The sequence below is a fragment of the Protopterus annectens genome, chromosome 5.part0 (assembly GCF_019279795.1).
Source record: "Protopterus annectens isolate FY-2018-M chromosome 5.part0, PAN1.0, whole genome shotgun sequence".
NCBI classification, from domain to species: domain Eukaryota; kingdom Metazoa; phylum Chordata; order Ceratodontiformes; family Protopteridae; genus Protopterus; species Protopterus annectens.
Window position 1 is genome coordinate 166,465,024 of NC_056735.1, and position 21,064 is coordinate 166,486,087.

General features: G+C 43.6%; 1 protein-coding gene across 1 annotated transcript in view; it reads right to left on the reverse strand.

Moving 5' to 3' along the window:
- Positions 1-234: 234 nt before the first annotated feature.
- Positions 235-21,064, reverse strand: part of CXADR (CXADR Ig-like cell adhesion molecule) — a gene marked incomplete in the record, with an annotated part of 696,415 nt that continues 675,585 nt past the window's right edge. The window contains 1 exon segment of the mRNA XM_044072195.1: positions 235-258. Within this exon segment, the coding sequence (XP_043928130.1) occupies positions 250-258 (9 nt within the window).

The window sequence follows — 21,064 nt, forward strand, 5'->3', positions numbered from 1 at the left end:
TGACTTCTGTAATAGTATAGTGTCTAATATTAAAGTTCCAAATTCAACCCAAGCATAAATCCCAGATTAAGTTTTTGTTTTAATTCTGTACAGTCTGACAGTTATTGCATGACAGTAGTTTCCATCATTAGTCATAAGGTTAAGACACTTACCTGCCTCTTGTGACACTGAACACTTCAGTATAAAACTTCCAGTTTATAATTTTCAAATAAATTTTGATACCATGGAGTGTTTCTCTCACTGGTCTGCTCAAACTGTCTTCAAAAGACATGGCAATAAAGCAGAAAATTAAATCTTACACCGGCAAGTACTTAATGTAGCATTAGTAAGTCAAGAACTACAGGACAGTATGCAGACAAGCATCTCGATCAACCCAGAAAATAAAGACATACATTTTGTTACAGCTTTTATTAGAAAAAAAATATGCAGAAGTTCTTTCATAAAACACTACAAGTCTACAAAAGACTCATCCATATGAAAAAAAAAAAAAAAAACAATCTACGCGATACATTTTGTGTTTTCCAGTTCAAGCTGTATGTTACTTCAAAAAATTAGGGAATTGACATAGTTCAGCTGACATGGTAGGAACAAGACAACCCTCACTAAACAAGGCATTGCTTGGGTATATCTTTAATCAGAATTTGGGACTTTTTCTATAAGAAAAGCAAACATTCAGGGACTTCCATGTGCTGTACTGATGCATGCCATAACATGCCAATTATGCAACTAGAGATCTTCAGGGCCCACCCGTTTACCCCCATGCCACTAGTTAACTTTACAAATTTAACACTAAGTTACTAAACAAATATAAATACAGGATTGCCAGGCTAAACAGGAACAACCAAAAGCTGCAGCACCATCACACATCCTCTGAAGGATGGAGGGAGTACATTCCTATCAAGTATAGGCTTCACAGTAAAACTATACTGTAAGAACATTAGCTGCAAATCCATGAATAAAAACATACTTTGATAGTCCTTGGTTGGACTGAATACAAGCAGTACCATTTGTAAGGAAGGAGCTAGAGGAACTCCAAATAAACAAACAGTCCTGGAGTACTGACTTCAAACGCAATAGGACCCCTTGACCTGCAGTTAAGACAATGCTTGGTAATGACGTGCACCAAAGACTGTGCATCAAAGTGATCAAGGCAAAGACATCTGCAATGGAGACAATCTTCAGAAAGTACTGAAGGCAGATGCCCCTCAGGTGGGATAAGCTTTGACCACAGTATTAACCAGCAGGTAATGAGTCACATGAAGAAAATGTATGCAGCTGACCAACCATTTAGGAAGCTTCTACTTGGTAATTCTAAGCCCTTCCATCTGGTCCGTCTTCCTCACGCCAACACCCAGTCCAGGTAATGTCTGGACTGCTCGATCTCATCCAGGCCATAAAGGGCTCTCTTCCCTCATTTCTGTTGCCACAAATAAAACTGGTTGGATAATGGATTAGTTCAGGTAACACTCAAACCACTTTCGGAAATAAATGCGGATTCATACCAAGGGGTACCCTATCATTATGAAAAACTAGATACAGTTTAATACACAACTGCTTGAAGTTTCCAAAAACCTACAAGCAGAAATTATGGCCACCTGAAAAATTGCCTTCCAGGACACACTAATATTGCCAAGTTACTAGTCTGAATAGCAGACAAGCCGGCCTGTCAAACAAAAAAGGTTAGTTCCCATGCAGAGGAGAGGTTCTTCAACAAACAAAGCAGCAGCACTTCAGATAAGTACTTGTCCAGCTGTTACTAGATTATAATCCTGTCCTCCGTGATGTCATAAATAGAAACAGGTGACAGACACACAGGGCAACCAAGGCCCAAATTATACAAGTGTCCAAGATACGTCAAGATTGGCTATATAAGACAACAAATAAAAGCAGTAAGGGTAGCATTCTCCGAGAATGACAACTGTTTTCACTTGGAAGTAAAGTTCTACTTTGTGAAAGGCTTCCTAATAGCCTGAAATAACCTCTGGGACTGGAACTGGAAAATCATGAAGGATCAGTGTGTCTTACAAAGAAAGCCAGATCCTAATTTGAAGGTGGCTGTCTCCCAAACCCAGTTAACATGCTTACCTTGGACTGGAAGATAAACATTACTACAAACTTTAGATCCAGAAACCATGCTCTTCCTGGCCACGAAAGAGCAATGGAAAGGAGCCCTAGCCTTTCTTAATCTTTTCAATGAGGCACAGTATCACTGCAAATGCATGCAAATACCTCATATGCAACACCAGAAAGAACATGAACTGCTACCATCATGTCCTGCTGAAATAGGGAGCAGATGGACAGACATCATTGCCTGAACAGCAAACAGGAGAATCTCGCGAAAACCTCACTTCCGCACAATTAAATCCAAAGCTGAAACATGGCTCAGTGCCCATCTACTTTGCCACCTTGCTGAGGATAAACTGCCAGATGAGCAGCACCTCTTTGTACACAGTGTACAACCTTGTGTACCCCCAATTGCTTAGATGCAACATGGAGTAGCTCTCTGACCAAATGAGGAAAGATATAGGACAAAAATGAACTGCACTCGGCTCCAATTGGTTGATGTCAAGTCCCCTCTGTCTTGGAAGGCCATAATTCCTGCACTATGTGAGAGTACAGAAGTCTCATCAAATCCACAAATGAAGCATCCAGTATCCCCACTTGTGAAAGCTTCCACCCTACAAATTGAACAGCCACTAGAAGGCTGATCAGGATTGTCCAATAAAGGTCTTTGCAACAAAGGGTCACATAATATCAAAAGGCCCGTAAGCAAGAGATAGCCTAAACCACTAACATCTCAATACACTGCAAATCTCATATCCTTAGGCATGCAATTAAATATGCTTTACGAAGACTGTGGTAGTAAGCTCAAAGATGCAGTGGATACTACTTGGATCCTTCATTTCTTGACCAAGCAACTAAAACAATAAGCCCCACATTCATCTCCAGGAACAACTAACACTAAAAAGGTTCCCACTTCTCCAGATTAAGGCCTGTGAAATGGTAAGAGAAAGTATAGTTGCATACATAAACTTAACAAAACAGTAGATGTTCAATAAATCCCAGTAGCCTAATCTACGCTGAACATATTCTGGCAGCTTCCAAAGCTTTATGACACCTTCCATGTGTTCTAACCATTGTACAGCTTGAGTACAGCTTGAGATGAGCAGTACCAAATCCATGGTTAGTGCACCAAACTCTGTCCTTTCTCGAGTCAAAATAAAGGAAGCCATATTCCTGTTCAATAGGTATGTGCCAGGTATGCGCAAGAAGAAAATGACAAAAAATGACATCCTGGCATTAAAAACAAATAGAAGGGTGACGAAGGGGTGTGTTCCTACTGCAACAGTGACCTTACTCAAACATCTACTACTATGATAAGTTTGCTTCCACAGCTGTACCATGTTTATTATTAGATCACTGGTGCAGTAACCTAAGCTATATGGCATGAATACCAGAGCTTAGAATGAAAAGGATCACAGTCCAGCAGCTCTTAGAGAATAGCCTTAGCAAAGCCTGCTCTGGAGAGTTTATACTGCTTAGTAAAGATGTGCACAGATGAACAAATTGCTGCATCTAGTACATTTTTAAAATCCACCACTTTCCAAAAAGACAGAAGTAGCCAAAGACCTGGTAAAGTAGGCACCAACATTGCCTGGAAGCATTTTACTGTAAGAATAGCAAAACAGCAATAGCATTAGACAGCCATTTAGAAACTGACAGACTGTCCCTTTTTCTTACCTTCATAGAAAATAAGAGTGGATTAGGCATTTTCTATTCCGTCAATTTAGTATGAGTTGCTTGTGGACATCCACAATGTAAAGAGTTCACTAGTGTACACCATTTCATTCTGGATAGAAAACAGAAATGCATAGCTTGGTTCAAAGCAAACTATGAATCCACTTTGAGAAAAAATCCTTCCTTTATGCCTCAAGTTATCTTTCTGAAGACTGAGATCAATTCATCATAAGAGCTTGTAACTCAAATACTTGCAAAACTCGGACGAACAAGCAAAACTTCCATGCTAAGAACTAATCTCATGAGCAGGTTCAAAAGGTAAAAGTACGAGTTTCCGCAGTACAAAATTGAGATACCAAGAAGGAGTCACCCATCTTCTAGATGGATGGGTAAGTAAAACAGTTTTCAAAAGCTTTCACTTAACGCAGGGTAGAAAGGGGTATCCATGGACAGACAAGCGATGATCGCTGAAAAGTGAAACTGGATATAAAGAAGAAAGACCAGAGGATATAAACTCGTACAAATACTATACAACCACAGGAGTCTAGGTCATAAAAGGATACTGGGTCTTACTTTGACATTAACTAGAAAATCTTTTCCACTTCTCCAAATATGATTTTCTAGTAGCTCTTAGTCTACTTTAATATCTGCAGCATGTCCTCAGAAAACAGGTGCCTAACAAGTATTACAATGTCATCATCCAGGGAGTGAGCTGAAGAAGCTGGGGTCTAACAACTTCTGCCCTGTATGAGCAAGTCTATACCATACACAAGCTTGTGGCAACTGTCCTTGACTATTCTGAGGAGAGACTGCCACTGCTCTGTGGGCAAAAAGTGAGATCCAGCGTCTTCTTGAAAAAGTCCTCCTGAATTTTAAGAACAACCCTATATCATAGCAAAAGCATACAGAACATTTCCACACATGGGAATGAAAAGGCATACAAGTCTTCCAGGCCTTTTAGTCTTGTAGCAGAATTTCTTTGTTGTAAAATAAGGTAAGCAGAGCTACTTGAAGTGTTTCTGGAGTTGGATCTATTACACTGTCTGCAATTCCATTCATGGGTCTGTCCTGGCAATGCACAACTCATCTGTTATAGAGTTTTGCTCCAATAGAATATAAATAGCCTGGAGGGTGTCAGTGTGCTCTGTTACTAGTTTCCAAGTGCTATAAGCTGGTTTGCAAAGCAGGTCTGCTGTGTCATCTCCCCCATTTGTTAATGTTCCATATCACTGTGGTCTTGTGGTCTGTGATTACTAGGAGAAGGTCTGCAATACAAATGGAGTTTAACGATTTTAGAGTATTTACTTTTGCCATTAGTTGACACTTGTTCTGCTGTTCCACAGATCCTGAACTTTCACCCACACTTGGATACAGTTCCCTAAGCAAAGCCCGAGTGGTTAGAGAGTAGAGGCTGGAAAGGTAAAAGGAGCCATGGGTTGAAAGGCAACTGATTCACCCACCACAGTAGCTCTCTTCTTACAATCACTAGCACAGGCATCTGAAATAAGGGGGTTGCTCGTGCTGGTTCCACTTACAAACTTACTGTATAAGCCACTGAATTTTCATCACGTGTCATCTGGCCAAATGAACTGAGAGAGTTGTAGAAGCCCTGAAACCTAAGATACTCCTTGGCACATGCCAGGGTTTGGTTAAAAAAATAAATTATTCCTTGTAAAACTCCATTTTGTCCCAAGGAAGAATAGCAGTCATGAGGGCTGTATCCAAGAGATATCCCAGAAAAGTACAGTTTTGTACCTACCATAAATGTAGATGTTCGAGGATCCACATTGCTGCAGTCCTAACTATTGGGTAGTCCGCTGTCCAGTCGGCCCGAATACCAAAGTATATGGCTGACGTCGGTCAGGGCGCATTAGACTGACGTCAGTACGTCAGGGTACTAATGCGCATGACCGACGTCATATCCTCAGTCTTTTCTTGCCCCAGATGTCAGAAGACCCTGAAAAGATAAGGCCCAAAAACACCAAACATACCTGCACCAAACATATGTACAATATATACAAACTCAGCTGAACATAACCTCACCTACACAACCACCCCTAACACAGAGGGGAAGGAGGGAGGGTAAATTGGACTGCAGCAATGTGGATCCTCGAACATCTACATTTATGGTAGGTACAAAACTGTACTATGCTCTTCATTCCACATTGCTGCAGTCCTAACTATTGGGTAGAATCCCAAAGCAGAGGTAAGGGAGGCTGGCAAATCATAAAGAAGCAGGAGCGGATAACATGCCTTGCAAAATGGCTGTTGCAAAACCAGCCCTAGACTTAGAGTAGAGAGGAAGGTGGTAATGCTTAGAGAAAGTGTGCACTGAACTCCAAGTAGCTGCCTCCAAAATGTCCTTAGTTGCCACCCCCCTTAGAAAAGCTGTTGAAGTGGCAGTAGCCCTAGTGGAATGAGGCCTAATCCCAGCTGGAATCTCCTTGCCATGATGGGAATAACAAAAGGCAATGCAAAACCCAATCCACCGAGAAATAGTTTGTTTTGACACAGGCTTGCCCTGAGAACTCAAAGCAAAAGAAACAAACAACTGCTGAGACTGCCTAAAATCCTTAGTCCTGCTCAAGTAATAACGCAATTGCCTGTGTACATCTAAAGTGTGCAAAATCTTTTCCCCTTTGTTTTGGGGATCTGCATAAAACGTAGGCAAATGAATAGTTTGGTTTAAAGCCACACTAGAAACCACTTTAGGCATAAAGGAAGGATTTGTACGTAATGATACCCTATCCTTATGAAAAATCAAAAAAGGCTCAACCGCCATAAGGGCCTGTAACTCAGAAACCCTTCTAGCAGAAGTAATGGCCAACAAAAAAGCAGTCTTCCATGACAAGTATTTCAGTTCAGCAGTAGCTGCAGGCTCAAAAGGTTGTAGAGTAAGTTTCTCCAACACAAAATTGAGATCCCAAGCAGGAGTAGGAGCTCTACGTGGAGGTCTTATATTCTTTGCCCTCTAAGAAATTGCTTGAACAAAGGATGTGAAAACAATGGTGGGTCACAATCATAGTGAGCTGAAATTGCTGCAGCATGAATCTTAATGGAAGAGAAAGACAAACCTTTGTCCAATAACTCAGTAAGATATTGAAGAGCCACACTCAAATTAGGCTCAGAAATCTCCAAATTCTTTGCTGCACTCCAAAATAAAAATCTCTTCCATTTTTCTGAGTACACTTTCCTTGTACTGGGTCTCCTGGCTTCCATAATCACATTTAAAACTTGTTGAGGAAGTTGAGACCTACTATCTTTCAAAACAGAATATGCCAGGCTGTTAGATGAAGAGAGTGAAGCTTGACATAGAGCAGGTGACCTTCTCTGAGACAACAGGTGTGGAATCAAGGGTAAAGGCCATGGAGGCTTCTTTACCAGACTCCTCAGTAATGGGTACCAGTGCTGCCGAGGCCAATCTGGAGCTATTAAAATCATCCTTGGCTTGTCTTGTCTGACCTTTAGAAGCACCTTTGGAAGAAGAGGCAGAGGTGGAAGCATACACATGAAGATTTTTCCAACTGAAAGAAAGAGCATCCACTTTCCAAGCTGTGCGATGAAACCTCTTTGTGCAAAACTTTGGCAGCTGGTGGTTTAGTGGAGAAGCGAACAGATCTATGTCTGGAGTTCCCCAGGACACTGTCAACTTTTGAAATACATGAAGATCCAGTTTCCACTCGTGGGGATCCATGATTTGTCTGCTTAACACATCTGCTAAGGAGTTCTGTGCTCCCGGCAGAAACCTTGCCTGAAGAGTTAGTTGCAAGCTGAGCGCAGTCTCCCATAAAATCATTGCTTGCCTGCACAATGGGTAAGAATGTGTTCCCCTTGTTTGTTGATGTACCACATGACAGTTGTGTTGTCTGTTAGAATCAACACCTGCCCTGGAAGAAGTAACTCCTTGAAAGCCATTAATGCAAACTGGACTGCTAACATCTCCTTCATGTTGATATGTAGATGCTGTAGTCTGGCAGGCCACTTGTCTTGTATCCACTTTCCATTTAGATGAGCTCCCAAGCAATGTCTGAGGCATCTGTCGTTAGAATCTGACTCGCCTCTGGCCGGGTCACAGAGAGTCCCTTGTTTAGGTGACATTCCTGAGCCCACCACAAAAATTCCTTTTGAATGCAAGGTATTATTTGAATGACAGTGTCCAAATCCTGGCAGTGCTGTGTCCATACATTTTTGAGATACCATTGTAGCTTCCTCATATGCAGTTTGGCATTGGGAAGCACCAGAATACAAGATGCCATGAACCCTAAGGCTTGAAGGACTGTCCTTGCAGTCAGCCCGGACTGAAGAGATAGCTGATGGAAGTAACTTGAAAGATTCTTTTGTTTGTCCGGGGTTAAAAATGCCATCTGGGCTGCTGTATTCAGTCTCACACCCAGAAAGCACATGTCTTGAGAGGGTACTAGACTGGACTTTATTTCGTTCACAGAATACCCTAGGCATCTTAGCACTGCTATGACATATTCCAAATGCTGTAGAAGGTCTTCCTTTTCCTGAGCCAGAATCAGGCAATCGTCCAAGTAAGGATAGATTTGAATTCCTTTTAGCCTGAAGTAAGCTATCACTGGAGCCAGAACCTTTGTGAATACTCTGGGCGCAGTAGATAAGCCAAAGGGCAATGCAGAGAACTGATAATGAGAATTTCCAGCTCGAAAACGCAGATACTTCCTGCAACGTAGTCTTATAGGCACATGAAGGTAAGCTTCCTTGAGATCTAAAGTTACCATCCAGTGATCTTTGCCCAGCAGAGGTAAAAGCTGTTGTAACGTCAACATCTTGAACTTGGGAATGTCCAGATAAGTGTTGAGGATAGATAAATCCAAAATTGGTCTCCACGTGTTCCCCTTCTTTGGTACTAGGAACAGGCGAGAATAAAATCCTAGGCCCCTTTCTGATACAGGGACTGGCTGAATGGCCCCTATTTGGAGTAACAGAGAAATTTGCTTGTGAGCCTCTTTCCTTTGTGGAGGAGGAACGTCTGGCATGCCTTTGAAAGGGGGCAGTGTATGGAAATAAAACCTGTAACCATGGTGAATGATATCCAACACCCATCTGTCTTGAGTAATTAAGTCCCAATTTTCTTTGAAAAGAGACAGTCTTCCTCCCAAAGGAGCTGCCAGACGAGAATCTACTGGCAGCTGAAAAGGCAAGTCATTGAGTCTGTTTACGAAAGGACTGACCCCTGCCCTCACCAGAAGTCTGAGCAGGTGAACTCCCTGTTCTAGGCCTAAAAGAACCTTGAGCTCTGCCCCTACCACGTCTAGACCTACCCCTAGACTGAGAATCATAAGCAGGATATGTCCATCCCTTAGCAGGCCAATTTCTACTAAACTTCGGTGGCTGCACCTGCAAAAAATCTTTAACAGTTTGCATAGACTTAGCTTTGTCCTCCATTTTCTTTAAAACTGCTTCCACAGGCGAACCAAACAACACATCAGACTGTAAAGGAGCATCCAAAATCCTTGTCTTAACATGCTCAGCTAAATTCTGATCCTCAACCAGGCATGCCTGCGAAGAACAGAACTAGTGGCAGCCACCCTCGAGGAGGCCTGTACAGCATCAAAACCACATTGCAAAGAATGCTTACCCACTTGTTCAGACACATGAACTAAATCTAGCAACTCTTTACACTCAATACCTTCCGCCAAAGCATCCACCTTAGATTTCAATTGCGAAAGGAGATAATTTTGATATTTTAGCATGTGGAACTGACAATTCAACGCCCTCATGGCTAAAGTGGAAGAAGTATACACTTTCTTTCCCCATCTATCCAAAGCCCTTGCCTCTTTATCAGATGGAACAGGATTTTTAACAACAGAGGCCTTAACACCTTTAGGTCCCTGAGAAACAGTTTCCGGGTCTGCCCTAGGGCTCTTAAAAGGATACTTATGAGCTTCAGGCACCCTATAATACCTATCAGGTTTAACAGGGGCAGGAGGCAAAGAATCAGGGTTCAGGGAAGCCTCTGCAAAAACATCTTCCACCACATTCAACACAGGAGGAATAGCTAAAGGCCTATGCTGGGGTAAAAACAAGAATTCCCTAAGCCTTTTCCTGTAATCAGAGTAATCTTGGCCTTCCCATTTAAAGTGCTCCCTCATGGAATGCAGAGTTTCTGAAAAAGAGAAATCCTCAGGAGGAGAAGCCGTAGGAGTGGAATCATCCACATCAGAATCAGAATAAGGGGGATATTCCTGCAAGTCTTCCGCAGAAGACTCAGACACCTCTGAACACTGTTCAAAACTCTCAAACTCAGGTTCCACCCTAGGCCTCTTATCAGGAGGGGGCATAGAACCTCTAATCATAGTAATCAAATCTTCTGCCATTTTAAGCATATGCTTCTTAGGCACAGAACCTGAAGTACTAGGAGAAGCCCCCATTGTAGCTAAACTTGGCCTACCTCTCAAAGAAGTTTTGGAAACAGAAGGAGAGGCCCTAACTACCTTGGGAAGAGAGGGAAGAACAGTTACCTGAGAAGCCCCCTCAGCCTGGCCTACCTCCTGAGAGGGCACATCTTGTAACAGTAAAGTCTCTGCCTGAGACTCCAAAGAAATTCCAGGCAAAACCTCTGGCTCCACTGAGCCTTCCAAAGAACCGACGTCCGGGACTGCCGGTTCATCAACCTTAGGCTTTGCTGTTTTGTCCTTGCGCTTTTTGGACGAAGCGGGCGTCGGAGCATCCGACGGCATTTTATAATTACAACGCTTCCCAAACACTAACCTGGCACAGTCTAACCTTCTCTTAATAGTGCGTTTGTTAAATCTAGCACAAGAGCGGCAACCAACAACGTCGTGCTCAGGCCCTAAACAAGGTATACACAAAGTATGATAATCCCTATGAGGTATCTGTTTCCCACAAGAAATACAGTTATTCACTTTTCCTGACATCGGTTAAATACTGAGGCAAGAAAAAACGAAAATAATCCCCAACGGGGTACTTAGCCAACTTTGATTCGGTCTGAAACTCTGACTTCAGAAACTTTCAGAACGCCAACCTGCACTCGCAAAATTGCTTCTGCATCGGACCATGCGGCAAAAAAGACTGAGGATATGACGTCGGTCATGCGCATTAGTACCCTGACGTACTGACGTCAGTCTAATGCGCCCTGACCGACGTCAGCCATATACTTTGGTATTCGGGCCGACTGGACAGCGGACTACCCAATAGTTAGGACTGCAGCAATGTGGAATGAAGAACATCAGTATCCTGTGAAATGGAATAAGAGATTTCTGTATTCACCAAAAATTCCAGACAGATTTTTTTTTTTAACCCAAGACCGAAATTCTTGACCATTTTTAAAAGAAAAGGAAGATTTGAAATGTAAAGATCAAAATAATTTAAATATTCAGTAAAGCTCAGCTAATCCTCCCTGTCTGCCCGAAGGGAAGGGACACCTGTAAAGAAAAATGCTTAACTGTTTCCTTTTCCTAGGAGGCCTCCTAGAAAAAGAATATCCTGAAGTATGCTCCTTTCCCCAGGAATCAAGTTCCTCAGAGCAACTTCAAGAAGGAAAAATGTCTGAACCCTGCTGAAATGTCGACAAGAGGTTCTTCCTTGCCCAAAGAAGACATGCCTGCCTCTCTAGCCTTAGCAGCTTCCCAAAAAGAACCACCAAAGACACCAAGAATAAATGGTGAGCAGTCTTGAGGAACCATATACTGGCACAGCAAAATGACGCACTGGAGGTTAAGGCAAACAGGAAGCTGAAGCTGGGGTCAATACAGAAGGCTCCCATATAATTTTTTTTTTTATGAACTGGGGAGGGAATGACCCAGGTCCATGTTTCTACTAATAGAATACCTGAGAAGTGAGTAGTGAAAGTCTTAGAATACCACTCTTCCCCTCCTGACTAAAATTTCAAGGTCCGAGACAACTTTAGTGACACACTAAGCCACTTGTCCTCATTCCCAGCAACAGTTTGATAGAAAAATTATTTCCTCGAAACAAAGGTAAAAATGGAAGGTATTCTCCAATGAGGTACTTTATCTGCCCAACTCTGGAAGACTACAGCTGTCTAACCATTGACTTTATACCACTCACCTCAAACTGTACCAGTGGTTAGGGTGCATGGAAGGTGCCCTAAAGCTTTTCAAGTTGACTGGTCATCCGATCTTTGACAGTATATATCCCATATGACATAGGCTACTGCAACAGTAATCTAATCATGAACATCCACCAATGTATGGTCAACCCTTGAAATCATCATCATCTTTCGGCTGTTCCCATTAGGGGTCGCCACAGCGGATCTGTTTCCATTTCTTCCTGTCCTCTGCATCATGCTCTTTCACAGCAACCGCCTGCATGTCCTCTCTCACCACATCCATAAACCTTATCTTAGGCCTTCCTCTTTTCCTCTTACCTGGCAGCTCCATCCTTAGCATCCTTTTCCCAATATACCCAGCATCCCTCCTCAGCACGTCCAAACCAATGCAATCTCGCCTCTCTTGCTTTGTCTCCAAACTGTCCAACCTGAGCTGACCCTCTAATATACTGATTCCTAATCCTGTCCATCCTAGTCACACCCAGTGCAAATCTTAACATCTTTAACTCTGCCACATCCAGCTCGGACTCCTGCCTTTTCGTCAATGCTACCGTCTCCAACCCATATAACATAGCTGGTCTCACTACCCTCTTGTAGACCTCCCCTTTCACTCTTATTGGTACCCGTCTATCACAAATCACTCCTGACACTCTTCTCCACCCATTCCACCCTGCCTGTACTCTCTTCTTCACCTCTCTTCCACACTCACCATTACCCTGAACTGTTGATCTCAAGTACTTAAACTCATCCACCTTTACCAACTCTACTCCCTGCATCCTCACCATTCCTCTACCCTCCCTCTCATTTACACACATATATTCTGTTTTAGCCCTGCTGACCTTCATTCCTCTCCTCTCTAAAGCATATCTCCACCTCTCCAGGGTCTCCTCAACCTGGTCCCTACTCTCACTACATATCACAATGTCATCTGCAAACATCATAGTCCATGGGGCCTCCTGTCTAATCTCATCTGTCAACCTGTCCATCACCACTGCAAATAAAGGGCTCAGAGCTGATCCTTGATGTAATCCCATCTCCACCTTGAAAGAATCTACAAAAAGGCCACCTCCAAACAGGCTCTAGGAGAGGTTACTAGGAACCAGTTGTGCAGGTAACAGAATGTGAGAGATTCTTCTCCTGCAAAGGTTAAGTCATCATCACAGACACCTTGCTGAAAATCTCTGGACAAGGAGGAAAGCTCACCTGACAACAGTGAAATGGAAGTAATGCTTAACCACAGCAAACTGGAGGAAGCTTCTCTACAGGATCCACATACTGATATGTCAAAAGGCATCTATCATGGCCTTGACAACATACATGTGGCCTTGAAGGAGCAATGGCATGACTCCTCCTATTGTAAATATCCAGAACTGAAAGTGGTGGATATGTTATTTGAAGCTGATGCATTCTACAACGGGACAGATACCATAAGTCACTTTCACAACCATGAAGAGATGTAATAAAACTCTGTGCCGCCTTCTGTAACTGGGACAGCCTTTACAGTCCTTTAGAGTAACACAGCCAAGCCCTGCTACTTGCTAGAAGGGCTCCTTAATCCCCAGATCTAGAAGACAGCCAAGATAAAAGTATGCTTAGAACCCACTGAACTCCTGCAATGATTTTCTAAGCATATGCAAAAAGTACAGTTGTGTACACTTACCATAAATGTAGATGTTAAGAGTGTATTCACTGTTGCAGTCATCACATTTGGGTTATCTGTCTGCAGGTAGCCCTCAGCTGGCCTGAATTCCAGAGTCTTCAGATTTCTGCGAGGGATGCTTCCTTGACGTCAGGTCGTCAGGGGTATAAACCATGCAGCCGACACCATTACATCAGTTTTTCTTGTCCCAGATGTCAGGTGCCACCATAATAGGAAGCAATTAAATAGTATGGTAAAACCCCCATCAAAAAGCAAATACACAAGAAAAAATAAACATACCAACCATAAGGAGAGGTAGAGCCAAGAAAAATCAGGGGACTGGAGGGAGGGTAACCAGGACTGCAACAGTGAATACACTCGAACATCTAAATTTATGGTAAGTGTACACAACTGTACTATGTTCTTCGTGTTTCACTGCTGCAGTCACCATATTTGGGTTGATTTCCAAAGCTAAGGAAGGGAGGAGGAAGCTAAAAAGCATTAGGGCCAGCTATTAATCCCTGCAAGACTGCAGTGGCAAATCCAGCTCAGGATTTAGAAAAGATAGGCAAGTGGTAATGCTTGGTGAAGGTATGTATGAGCTCCAGATAGCAGCTTCTAGGATGTCTCTGGTAGGGACCCCTCTGAGAAATGCCACAGAGGTGATCTTATCCCCTGTGGGTAGGTTTTCCATGGTGCTTGTACCAGAAATGAATGCAATGGGCTATCCATTTGAAAATGATTTGCTTTGAAATGGCCTTCCCCTCTGCCCCTGCAACAAAGCTAACTAGCAGCTACTCAGATTTTCTGGTAGGCTTAGTCCTGTCCAAACAGAATTTAAGTTGTCTGTGCATGTCCAGAGAGTGCAGTATCCGTTCCCCTTTGTTTTGTGGATTAGGGAAAAAAGTAGGCAAACGAATGGACTGATTTAGAGCCACAGAAGACACCACCTTGGGCATAAATGAAGGGTTAATCCTGAGGGAAACCCTGTCCGCATGGAAGATAATGAAGGGTTCCCACTGCTATGAGGGCCTGTAATTCACACTCTCTTACTGCTGAAGTGATGGCTAGAAAGAAGGCTTTTTTTCCAAGAAAGGAATTTCAACTCAGCTGTAGCCGCTGGTTCAAAAGGGGGGGGGGGGGTTCCAATACAAAGTTAAGGTCCCAGGCTGGAGTGGGAGCTCTCCTGAAGGGGGGGGGTCTTAAAATTTTGGCCCCTCTAATTAATTGCTTTAGCAAGGGGTGAGAGAAAAGGGCTGGCTCTGTATTACAATGTGCTGAAATGGCAGAGGCATGAATTTTAATTGACGAGAAGGATAGGCCCCTGTGGAGCATTTCTGTTAAGTACTGTAGAATTTGAGGTAAGCTTTGTGCCCATCCCCTGAGCCAGGCTCCAGGAACAGTATATTTTCCACTTTTCAGTAGAGGATTTTCTACTACTACTACTAGGCCTCCTTGCCTCCAGAATGGCATCCAGTACCTGCTTACTGAGGGATGCTAATGGAGAGCTCAAGGAATTAGCCAGGCTGCAAGGGTCAGGGTTGGAAGCTGAGGGTTCAGAATCTGGCCCGACAGCAGGGAAGGGGTCTGAGGCAGGTGCCATGGTTGTAGCAGTGCCATACTGCGCAAGAGGGGGTACCAGTGCTGGCATGGCCAGTCTGGTGCAATCAGTATTGTCCTCGGCTTTTCCTGTTTGATCTTTAGTAAAACCTTCGAGAGGAGAGGCAGAGTAGGAAAGGCATAAACTGAGAGGCTTTCCCAGGTAAAGGACAGGGCAGCCACTTTCCAAGCTTGGCTGTGGGGAGTTCTTGTGCAGAATTTGTTCAATTGGTAGTTCTGAGGGGAGGCAAACAGGTCTATCTCTGGAGTCCCCCATTTGTTTCTCAAGAGGTTGAATATTTTGGCTTCTAGTTTCCATTCATGTGGGTCCATGAGATTTCTGCTTAAGTTGACTGCCAGTGAATTTAGTATGCCTGGCAGGAATTGAGCTTGCAGGTGTACTTGGTAGCTCAAGGAAGTGTTCCACAGAGCCATGGCTAGTGTGCAGAGAGGGTACGAGTGGGTTTCCCCCCTGCATGTTTATGTACCACATAAATGTGGTGTCTGTCTTTACCAATAGTTGTCCTAGAAGAATACGGTCTTTGAAGGCTGTCAGATCATTCTGTACAGCTAACATTTCTTTTTGATTGATATGCAGGTCTGTCTGTCTCGGGTTCCGTTTGCCCTGAATGCACTGCCCTGCCATGTGAGCCCCCCATGCATAGTCTGATGAGTCTTGTTGTTAGGGTTTGGGTGGCAAGGGGTAGAGGGAAAGGGAGTCCCTTGTTGTGGTAGCAGGCCTCTGCCCAACAAAGGAACTCTGTCTTGATATAAGGAATGACAGAAATCATTGTTCCGGGTCCTGAGAATGTTGACACCATAGGCTTTTTAGATAGCATTGGAGTTTTCATATGCAGTCTTGCATATGGAATTATGTAAAATGCAAGAGGCCATGAACCCCAGGACTTGCAGAATTTTCCTTGCAGACAGCTGGGGTTTTGTGGCCAACAGTTTGAAGTAGGTTGTCAAGTAAACTTGTTTCTCTGGAGTGAGGAATGCCATCTGGGAAGTTGTGTTCAGGCTTGCTCCCAGGAATACAGTCTGTTGGCAGGGTACTAGGTGAGATTTATTTTCGTTGATGGTGTACCCCAGTGAGGTTAGAAGTTTTACGAATGCCAGGTGTTGTAATAGCAAGTCCTGGCTTTCTGCCTGAATCAGACAATCGTCCAACTATGGGTAAATTTGAATATTTCTCTGCCTGCAAAATGCAATGGCCGGAGCTAGGCACTTTGTGAATATCCTGGGCACAGTAGATAAGCCAAAGGGAAAGTACAGTTGTGTACACCTACCATAAATGTAGATGTTAGAGTGTCTTAACTGTTGCAGTCATAACTGTAGGGTGCTCCTGCCGGCAGGCAGCCCGAGGTCGGCCAGAATCCTAAAGTCTGGGTCCGGCGTCGGCTGTACAAGCTAGTACCCTGACGTCAGTACGCTCTGGTACATAGCCCTCAGCCGACGCCATCTTCTCCAGCCTTTCTTGCCCTAGATGTCAGAAGTCCCCAATAAAATAAAAATGAATCCAACAAGGAAACACAAATACACCACAAAAGAGAAAAAGGAGGGGATAGGAGGGAGGAAACCGACTGCAACAGTGAAGACACTAACATCTACATTTATGGTAGGTGTACACAACTGTACTATGTTCTTCGTGTTTCACTGTTGCAGTCATAACTGTAGGGTGGAATCCCAAAGCAGTGAAAAAGGGGAGGAGGCTTAGACAGAAGAAGGGGAGGCAAGAATACCCTGCAAAACAGCAGAGGCAAAGCCTGCCCTGGTCTTAGAATACAGTGGGAGATTGTAGTGCTTGGAAAAAGTATGCACAGAACTAAGTGGCAGCTTCCAAGATATCCTTGGTAGGAACTCCTCTGTAGAAGTGACAGCTGCTCTAGTAGAATGACTTCTAATAGTACCTGGAAACTGTTTCCCATGATGAGTGTAACAAAATCTGATTCCATAAGCAATCCATTTGGAAATAGTTTGTTTAGAAATAGGTTTTCCAAGAGAACTGGAGGCAAAAGAAACAAACAATTGATTAGATTTTCTGAACTCTTTAGTCTTGTCCAGGTAAAATCGTAACTGTCTGTGTACATCCAATGAATGCAAAATCCTTTCCCCTTTATTTTGAGGATTAGGAAAGAAAGTAGGAAGGTGACTTGTCTGATTTAAAGCCACTTTCGAAATCACCTTAGGCATGAAAGTAGGATTGGTCCTCAAGGATACTCTGTCCTGATGGAAAATAAGGTATGGTTCCACAGCCATGAGAGCTTGCAACTCTGAGACCCTTCTGGCAGAAGTCAATGCTAACAAAAGAACTGTCTTCCAAGATAAAAACTTAATATCTGAAGATGCAGCAGGCTCAAAAGGAGGCAAAGTAAGTTTTTCTAAAACATAATTAAGATCCCAGGCAGGAACAGGAGGGGTCCTGGGAGGCCGCAAATTTTTAGCCCCTCTCAAGAATTGTCTCACCAAAGGATGAGAAAAAACAGGAGGATCAGAATTGAAATTAGCAGAAATAGCAGAAGCATGAATCTTAATGGAAGAAAAGGAAAGTCCTTTAGATAAAAGATCCGAAAGGTAAAGCAAAATAGAAGAGAGATCAGGTACCAGAGGATCCGAGCCTCGGTCCTGCATCCAAATACAAAACCTCTTCCATTTAGAGGCATAGGATTTCCTAGTGCTAGGCCGTCTAGCTTCCAGAAGAACATCCAAAACTTGTTTGGGAAGACTAGGGGAAATCAAATTCCTTTGAAGAGCCAAGCTGCCAGGCAAAGGGTCTTGAGATTGGAATGTAGTAACTGACCCTGATGCTGGGACAGAAGAGAAGGGTTCAGAGGGAGAATCCAAGGAGGCTCCAAGAACAGGTGCTTTAAAGTTGGATACCAAAACTGTCGAGGCCAATTTGGAGCAATCAAGATGAGGAACTTGGGCTTGTCCTGTTTTATCTTCAGTAATACCCGAGGTAGTAGAGGAAGAGGAGGGAAGGCATATCCTGAAAGGCTTCTCCAGCTGAAGGACAGGGCATCCACTTTCCAAGCTGTTTTGTGGAAGGACCTGGTGCAAAAGCGAGGCAGCTGATGATTGAGATGGGATGCAAACAGATCTGGGGACATCCCCAAACTGCAGTAATCCTGTTGAATAAGTTGGTGTCTAGCATCCATTAGTGAGGATCTGAAATGTTTCTGCTCAGGCTGTCTGCCAAGAGATTCTGTTCTCCTGGAATGAATTGAGCCTGGAGATGTAGATTCAAATTTAGAGCTGTGTCCCATAAAGCCATAGCTAGTCTGCAAAGGGGGTACGAATGAGAACCCCCCTGCTTGTTTATGTACCACATTGACTGTGGTGTTGTCTGTGCGAATTAGCAGAGGCCCTGGTTGCAAAAGGTTCTTGATGGCTAGAAGAGCATTTTGAACTGCCAACATTTCCTTCAGATTGATGTGCCAGTGAAGATGGTCCTTTGTCCAGGTTCCCTGCTGGCAATTGTCTAGAAAGTGTGCTCCCCAAGCATAAGCAGAGGCGTCCGTGGTTAGGATTTGAGTAGGTTGAGGTAGACGAAAAGGCTTTCCTTCGTTTAAAGCACACACCCTGGACCACCAGAGGAACTCCCTCTGGAGGCAGGGGATCAGAGGAATCAGAATATCCAGATCGTGGCAATGCTGTGACCATACACTTTTCAGATACCATTGAAGCTTTCTCATATGAAGCCTTGCGTTTGGAATCAACAGAATGCAGGAAGCCATGTAGCCCAGAGTCTGCAGGAATTTCCTTGCAGTGAGCTGAGATAGAGTTGCCAAGGTGTTGAAAATTGAAGCCAGCTGTGTTTGTTTTTCTGGAGTGAGGAAGGCCCTTTGTAAGGTTGTATTTAAGAGGGCTCCCAAGAATACCATTTGTTGAGAAGGGATCAAATGTGACTTTTTTTGTGTTCACTGAGAATCCCAGTAGGAGAAGACGTTGAACAAAGTCCAGATGTTGAAGTAGAAGATATTTGCTGTCTGCCTGAATAAGGCAGTCGTCCAAATAGGGGTAAATCTGAATCCCCTGAAGTCTGCAATAAGCCACTACTGGTGCCAGGCACTTGGTAAAGACTCTGGGCGCAGTAGATAAACCAAAGGGCAGTACAGAGAATTGAAAGTGTCTCGAACCTGCCTTGAACCTGAGGAATTTCCTGCTTTCCTGCCTGATGGGAATGTGTAAGTAGGCTTCCTTTAAGTCCAATGTCACCATCCAGGCGTCCTGAGAGAGCATTGGAATTAGTTGCTGCAGAGTAAGCATCTTGAATTTTGGAATTTCCAAAAAGGTGTTTAACACAGAAAGGTCCAGAATAGGTCTCCATGAGTTTTGTTTTCTTGGAACCAGAAACAGTCTTGAATAAAAACCTTTTCCCTTCTCAGAGTGGAACAGGCTCTATGGCTCTCATGGCCAGAAGAGCATCCACTTGATTTAAGGCCTCTGACCATTGATGTTTTGGCAGATCTGGCCAACCGTAAGCCCTTGGCAAAGTATGAAAGTGGAATTTGTAACCTTTCAAAATCACGTCCAAAACCCATCTGTCCTGGGTAATATGAGTCCAATTTCTGTAAAAAAGAGACAGTTTTCCTCCAAGAGGGGCATCCAGGTGAAGGGGTCCTGTAGCCCAACCGAGAGAGTCATTGAGTTTGCTTTCTTTGAGATTGGGATCTGTCTTCTCCCCTTCTAGGTGAAGAAGCAGTCCACTGTCTAGATCTGTAAGAGGCCTGAACTTGACCACGACCTCTGGAGCGTCTATATCTTCCCCTTTGAGGCCTGTCAGATGTGGGAAAGGACCAATTTTTTTGAGGGCCAATTCCTGGAAAATCTAGGAGGCTGAACTTGCAAGAAATCTTTTACAGTCTGCATAGATTTTGCCTTCTCTTCCATCTTTTTAATAACTTCCTCAGCCTTAGATCCAAAAAGAACATCATGTTGAACAGGGGCATCTAATAACTTAGCCTTAACCTGTTCAAGTAAACTTTGTTCACGAAGCCAGGCATGTCTCCTGATAACAGTACCAGAGGCTGCAGCCCTGCAAGAAGCATCCAAAGCATCAAAACCACAATGCAAACTATGTTTGTTCACTTGTTCAGTAGCATGCAATACATCCTGAAGTTCCTTATCCTCTGCACATGCAGGAAGGGAAGCAAGCTTTTGCTTCAAAACAGACAAAAGAAATTGCTGACACTTAAACATATGAAACTGGCAATTTAAAGCCCTTACAGACAGGGTAGCAGAAGTATATACCTTTTTTCCCCACCTGTCTAAAGCACGAGAATCCTTCTCAGAGGGAATAGGATTTTTAGAAGTAGCAACCTTAGCAGCCTTAGAACCCTGAGAAATAGTTTCAGGATCCGCAGAAGGGTTCTTAAATAAGAATAAATGAGTCAGGAACCCTATAAAATCTATCAGGCTTAGAAGGAGCAGGAGGCATGGAATCAGGATTCAAATTAGCCTCAGAAAAAGCATCATCTACAATGTCCAAAACAGGAGGGATAGCTAAAGGCCTATGCTGAGGAAGAAGAAGAAATTCTCTAAGCCTCTTCTTGGAAGCAAAATACTCCTGTCCTTCCCAATGAAAATGTTCCCTCATCTCATGCAAGATTTCCCCAAAAGAGAAATCTTCAGGCGGAGAGGCCGAGGGTAAGGAGTCCTCAGCATCCGAATCCTCATAAGGAGGAAAAGAATATTCCTGATCAGAGGAAGAGACAGAAGATACAGAAGCCTGGTCAGAGGAATCCAGAGGAACATCCTGTCGAGGACTTTTCTCAGGTGGGGGGTGAGAACCCCTAATCATTGTAAGTAAATCTTCAGCCATCTTTAATAATTGCTTCTGTGTCCTGGGAGTAGATTCAGAAGCAGCTTGAGCAGGAACTTTAGACTTAACAGGAGTCTTTGTCTTTGCCTTTGAAATAGTGATGTGAGTAGGCCTGAAAACTCCCTCAGAAGCCGGTACCTGCACAGCGGTTCCGGACCCATCTGAGGGAGCGACGTCCGAATGTCCTGCAGCAGTTAAAATAGTAGGC